Source organism: Lutzomyia longipalpis, chromosome 2 (assembly GCF_024334085.1).
Source record: "Lutzomyia longipalpis isolate SR_M1_2022 chromosome 2, ASM2433408v1".
NCBI lineage: Eukaryota > Metazoa > Arthropoda > Insecta > Diptera > Psychodidae > Lutzomyia > Lutzomyia longipalpis.
The window spans coordinates 20,813,156-20,819,617 of record NC_074708.1 but is presented as its reverse complement, the minus strand read 5'-3'; the positions used below and the strand labels follow the sequence as shown (position 1 = coordinate 20,819,617).

General features: G+C 34.0%; 2 protein-coding genes across 2 annotated transcripts in view; one reads left to right on the top strand and one right to left on the bottom strand.

The window, feature by feature from the left end:
* LOC129789251 (uncharacterized) overlaps positions 1-6,462 on the bottom strand; it is a 12,907-nt gene extending 6,445 nt beyond the window's left edge. The window contains exons 1-5 of the mRNA XM_055825903.1: positions 6,147-6,462; positions 5,906-6,074; positions 5,643-5,838; positions 5,331-5,579; positions 4,723-5,263 (exon numbers count right to left, since the gene is read on the bottom strand). Of these exons, the coding sequence (XP_055681878.1) occupies positions 4,723-5,263; positions 5,331-5,579; positions 5,643-5,838; positions 5,906-6,074; positions 6,147-6,380 (1,389 nt within the window). The 5' untranslated portion in view covers positions 6,381-6,462. The remainder of the gene's footprint in view (positions 1-4,722; positions 5,264-5,330; positions 5,580-5,642; positions 5,839-5,905; positions 6,075-6,146) is intronic.
* On the top strand, positions 3,388-4,568 carry LOC129789402 (zinc finger protein 33B-like). The gene has a single exon (XM_055826201.1). The coding sequence runs from the start codon at positions 3,389-3,391 to the stop codon at positions 4,511-4,513; it is 1,125 nt and encodes a 374-aa protein (XP_055682176.1). The 5' UTR covers position 3,388; the 3' UTR covers positions 4,514-4,568.

The window sequence follows — 6,462 nt, the reverse complement described above, 5'->3', positions numbered from 1 at the left end:
CATGTCTTCCGTACAGATGCAATAATCGTCTGACTTTTCCTTTGTGTCGACGGTGTGCGGAAGACTTAAAAATCTCTAATTGCACACATTCAGACGATGAGAGAGCCCTCACTGGATTTTGGTCTCTCGATGAAGTCCGTCTTGCGGTTGAACATGGGTACAAAATCCAAAAATGCTTTGAATTATGGGCCTATGAAACTTCACAGTACAATCGTGAGACCGGTGAGAGAGGACTATTCGCTGATTACGTTGATAATTTCCTAAAAATCAAGCAGGAATCAAGTGGGTGGCCAAAAGATGCCAAATCAGACGCTGATAAGGAACGTTACATCCAAGAATATTTGGAGAAGGAAGGAATACAACTTGAGAAAGATAAGATAACTGTCAATAAGGGTATGAGATCTCTCTCTAAAATTGTTTTGAACAGCTTATGGGGTCGTTTTATTATGAGGGAGGATTACAGTAAAACAACAATTTGTAATTCTTCTTCAGAATTAAACGATATTTTGCAGTCAGAAAATATAGAGATACTTGATCTGTATCCTGCAGGGCCCACCCAAATTTTCGTCTCATGGAAACACATTGATGAACATGAAGTTCCATCAAAGTACGTAAATTTGGGTGTTGGAATTTGCACGACGACTAATGCTCGGATCAAGTTGTATTCTGTTCTTTCTAAATTAGGACGCAATGTTTTTTACTGTGACACTGATTCAGTAATTTATCTTGTACCTAATGGCCAAGAAAACCCCTTGGAAACTGGAAAATTTTTAGGAGAACTAACCGATGAGTTGGCGGATTTCAGTGAGGGCTCTTACATTGATGAATTTGTGAGCTGTGGACCGAAGGCGTACGGTTTGAAAATTTATTCCCCCGGAACCGATTCCTATTCATATAAGGTTGTGTTTAAAGGCATATCGATGAACAGGGAGGTTGAAAAGCATATTAATTTTGAAGCGCTCAAAAACTTGGTCCTAAATGAAAATGATGGTATAAGAGTTGAATATCCGGATAGGATAACCAGGAAACAACTATTCCAGATTCAATCAGGGCCATGCACAAAGACAGCAAATTTCACATTTATCAAAAGAAAATGTATCGAAAATTTTGATTCTTTACCTTTTGGCTATTAATTTGATAAGATTTTGATCTACTTATGTAAATATATGTAAAGATTCTGAATTTTTAAAGTTTTTTTTTATAATAAATATTTTTAAGAATAAATGAAATGTGATATTAGAATAAGTTTTTATTTAAGAATAAATAATATTTCTCTAAAAAAGTTCTTTTATTGGAATTATTGTTTCCACTCATGATAACACTTCAACGATGATTTTACAAAGGAATGAAGAAATTCAGAACTAAATCATCAACCTGTGATGACCTGCATTCATGTTTTACTCTTTCGCAAATTATTGAGGTAGGTAAAATATGCTGACAAATATTTGCTTGCTCAAAGTTTGTTTTAGAATTTCATAACATGAGAAAATGACAAACTTATGAATTGAAGATTTTAAAAACGCAAATTTATTGCAATGAAAATTTCAAAAACACAAATTTATTGCAATGAAAATTTCAAAAACGCAAATCTTTTGAAATGTAAATTTCAAAAACGCAAATCTTTTGAAATGTAAATTTCAAAAACGCAAATCTTTTGAAATGTAAATTTCAAAAACGCAAATCTTTTGAAATGTAAATTTCAAAAACGCAAATCTTTTGAAATGTAAATTTTAAAAATACAATGCTTTTCAAATGGTAATTTTAAAAACGCAAATCTTTTGAAATGTAAATTTTAAAAATGCAATGTTTTTCAAATGATGATTTAAAAAACGCAAATCTTTTGAAATGTAAATTTCAAAAACGCAAATCTTTTGAAATGTAAATTTCAAAAACGCAAATCTTTTGAAATGTAAATTTTAAAAATGCAATGCTTTTCAAATGGTAATTTTAAAAACGCAAATCTTTTGAAATGTAAATTTTAAAAATGCAATGTTTTTCAAATGATGATTTAAAAAACGCAAATCTTTTGAAATGTAAATTTCAAAAACGCAAATCTTTTGAAATGTAAATTTCAAAAACGCAAATCTTTTGAAATGTAAATTTTAAAAATGCAATGTTTTTCAAATGATGATTTAAAAAACGCTAATCTTTTGAAATGAAAATTTTAAAAACGCAAATTTATTGCAATGTAAATTTTTAAAATTGTTCTTTAGCCCTGATCACAAACGATGTGTGATAAAGCATGCAAAACCACGTGAAAATTATGCATGGGAGTAAATTGCATTTTTCCCCCACAAATAAGACACATAAGTGGTGCTCATAGAGAGAGAGGAAAAGACAAAAACTCCACATACAATTAATGTAACACCAAAAGTCTATATTTTTATACATTGTCTTTTTCCCCCTCAAATAAATTCATGCACTTCATGAAGTGATCGCGAAAAAATGTTTCGTCAGCGAAATTTTTCTCAGTGTCGCTTCAACCTTTCTTCGCTGCCAAGTGTCTGCTCAAATTTCCATTGAGCAATTTTTTTCTCGTCCGCGCTTCATTCATTTAATGTGTGTGATATGAATCATCAAGGTGGGGGTCGGATGTACGGTTCACAATTATGGTGGGCTGTCTGACAAGTCAATTATAGCCCAATGGTTAGAGCTTCGTACTAGGCACTCAAACCTTGTATGTTCAAATCTCATAAAAGACCAAGATTTTTTCCATTACAAAAATTACAGTAATTTAAATATTCAAACATTTAAAATCAATTCAAAGACGCGAAATCAATATGTCGGTGATCAAAAACGGTCAAATTGAATATTCAAAATTAAAAATCGTTAATAAATCAAATCCCAATATGGAGGAATAGAAATTCGGAATTCAAAATGGCGGTACAAAATTAAAAATGGTGGACAGAGAAAACAAGATGGTGGGATAAAAATTCAGAAATCAAAATGGCGGGTATAAATTAAAGATGGCGGACAAAAACAAAGATGGCGGAATAAAAACAATATGGCGGACAAATCCAATATGGAGGAATATAAAAATCACAATTCAAAATGACGGATTTAAATTCAAAATGGAGGAATAAAATTCAATATGGCTGCTAAAATTCAATATGGTGGCTAAAATGTGACGTCATACAAAATAACAGCCTAAAACATGACGTACTTCAATATGGCGGACAAAATAAAATTTTCAAAATGGCGTCCACAACATGACGTCACCACAACACGCGTCACTACAAAAATGATGACTTCAGAGGGGGAAGGTACTCTCGAGACGTAATTGATGACGTCATAAGGGAACTTTAAATGATGACGTAACAGACCGATGCTCCACAAACATAAAAATGCTGACTAAGCAACAGTCTCCAGCGGCTACCATACTACTAACATGATTCCTTTCTTCAACTTATACTACGAACTCATGGGCATTGAACTTCCAGAATATTCGGATTTCCCATCCAAGATTTGCTCATTCTGTGAAACTAGGATGATTCAGTCTTATCAATTCCGGGAACAATGCCTTGAAACAGAAGATAAGCTGAAGGAGCTTGTAAATGAGAAGGCTGAGATTACTGCTGCAAATATCTTTATCAGTGATATGGCATCATCGACAATAGACGAGAAAGCAAGTGAAGAAACTTTGATTGATACGGTATCATATGATGTAGAGGTCACAAAAGATGACATCGACCCTCAAAATGAATTCAAAAAGCCTCAAGATGAACCACCGCAGAAGAAAATTATCAAGGTTTCCCAGAAACAAATGAGAGAGCTACAAACGAGAGTAATTCAATGCAGTAGATGCAGTGAGTTATTTAAAGGCATCCAACTATTTAGGCAGCATACGTGCAAAATACAAGCCAAAGTTAAAGAAATTCAAGAAATTGAAGAAGTAAAGCCTAAACTCAGAAGAAAGGCAAAAAAGTTCAGAAAAGAATGTGAGAAATGTGGGAAAGTTTTTACAGGTCACACCAGCTATCTCTGCCACATGGATAATCACAATGGTGTCAAACGATATTCCTGCCTTCAGTGCAACAAAAAATTCAGTCACTGGATCTCAAGACGAACCCACATGTACAGAGATCATTATAAGAAATTCTACTGCATGTGTCCGCAGTGTGGACACGGATTCTATTCACAATCACGTCTAAATATTCATATTGCGACAAAGCATGGAAACTTAGTTTTTCAATGCGAAACATGCGGGAAGACATTCGCATCAAAGAGAACTTTAGCACATCACTTGATTACCCATGGTGAGAGTAAGAAATGCAAAGATTGTGGGAAGATCCTAAAGAATTACAATACACTGAAACATCACATGAGAGGACATTTAAAAGAAAGGAACTACATCTGCCCAGTTTGTTCGAATAAATTCACATGCAACCACGCACTAAAATCTCACGTGAGGAATCTACATCCGGATCAGGTGAATCTCCTTCCACCAGACGGAACTATCGTCAATAAGAAATATTTAAAGAGGATGGAGCAAAGCAACAGGCAGGATTCATAAAAATGTAGATAAGTCTCAAGGCAGAAGTAAAGAATAAAAATTGGAATTTACGAAACAATGTGCTTACATCACAATTTATCAGGAAAGGTTATCATTTTTTTTTTCAATTCTACAATAAAAAAAGAACTCATACATAGTTCAAAAAATTTTAATTCATATTTTAACGGTAACAACTTAAAAAACATTTAAAAATAGTCCTATGATTCTCATCTCTTTTTGAAAATTTTATGTCCTTCACATTCTTCCTGTCTTGTGACGAAATCATTTCTGCAGCATGGTTTGCACATTGAAAACGTGCACCTCAACCCCACTGGATTTTTGCAGATTATACAGAGATTGAATGACCTCGTGATATTATCTAACTTCGTTGGTCGTCGATTTTTTCTCCTTAATTTCTTCATTCTCTTCCGCGAAATTTCATTGCCATCCTCATCGTAGAAGAGTCTTTTAGCACGATTAGGATCTTCTGCCCTTCTTTGTGCCTCTTCAAGTTTCAGTTTGTGCTCTTCGGGTGGAAGACGAATGTACGAATGACAAAGCCATGGTGGAATATTGAGATTGAATGACCTTTTATCCTCTAAAGAATCCTTTGTATTTTCTGTTAATGGAACTTCATCAATATATTCAACCGAACCTTCGTGAATAGGACGGTATTTAGATTCCAATTCAAGCACAACATTTCTAAAATCTTCAATATTTTGTCCTGTGGCAATTCTGTCGCGGAAGTTGCTGTTCGATGGGAGAGCCAATCTAAAAGACAATAAAATTGATTAAATTTTTCCTGATTTTCTGTCTTTAGGAGTTATGATAAACTCACAAATGATGAAGAATTTTAAAAAGGTGACCCCTAACAAAGGAAGGCGGACAGGGGTATAATTCAACTAGGTCCAAATATTCTTTACAAATATCCCATGTAACTGGAATTCTTCCCTCAAATAAAGCAGGATTGTATAAATTCCCTTCTGCTGTCATTACACCCTGTACACCAGTTTCATCTAAGCAACGATTAACATCTTCTAGGCATTGAATGTTTCCATTTGAAAAAATGGGAATGCTTAATTTTTCCCTGTTAAATGAAAATTACAAAATTTTACTTTAATTAATTTTAGATTCATTATAAACATTTTACCTGATTGTCTTAACGTATTTCCAATCAGCTAATCCTGTGAGTGGTCCCTTTTGCTCTCTTGTCCTCCCATGAACTGTGAGCAATTTGCACCCAGCTCGTTCTAACATTTCCGCATAACGAATTGTCTTTGATATATCCTCAAAAATCCTCACTTTACACGTTACGGGTAGACGTAAATTTCCGCTAAGTGTGCTAACTAAGTAATGAAGCAATGTATTAGTATTTAAGCAATCTTTTCTGTAATGTATAAAGATTTACTTTACCAATGTTAGATATAAGGTCCCATTCATCTTGCAAAAATGCACCATAATGGCCCTTTCGTGCTATTGCCTGTGGACAACCAAGATTAATATCAATTGCTAGACAATCGGTGCACATTTCTTGTATCAATAATCCTGCCTGAAGGAGAATTTGAGGGTCATTTCCGCAGAACTGAAAAAAAATGTTTTAAAAAAATATATTTTAAAATTTCCTGGAAATTTTTATGAGTGATTTTGAACTAACTTGAACAATCAATGGTTTGTCCTCAGGGCATGTTTGTAGGGATTCCTTGCGGTATTTGGGATCATTCACAAAGAGGCAACTGTGGAGCATGGGTGTGTAACATAGTTGTGCTCCATGTCTTCGACTCAATATTCTCCAGGCTAACTCACTTTGGTCCACCATCGGAGCAACAATAAATTTTGGTGATCCCAAAACATCTCTATAGAAATCTTCTTTACTAGATTCATCCTGCATCCTTCCGAAATTATTTTATCCTTCAAGTAGGTATTTGTAAAATAAATATAAATAGAAATGAAAAATATGAATAGAGATTAGG

Coding starts and splice junctions, on each gene's coding strand:
- LOC129789402 (XM_055826201.1), top strand. CDS start 3,389: ATGATTCCTTTCTTCAACTTATACTACGAACTCATGGGCATTGAACTT.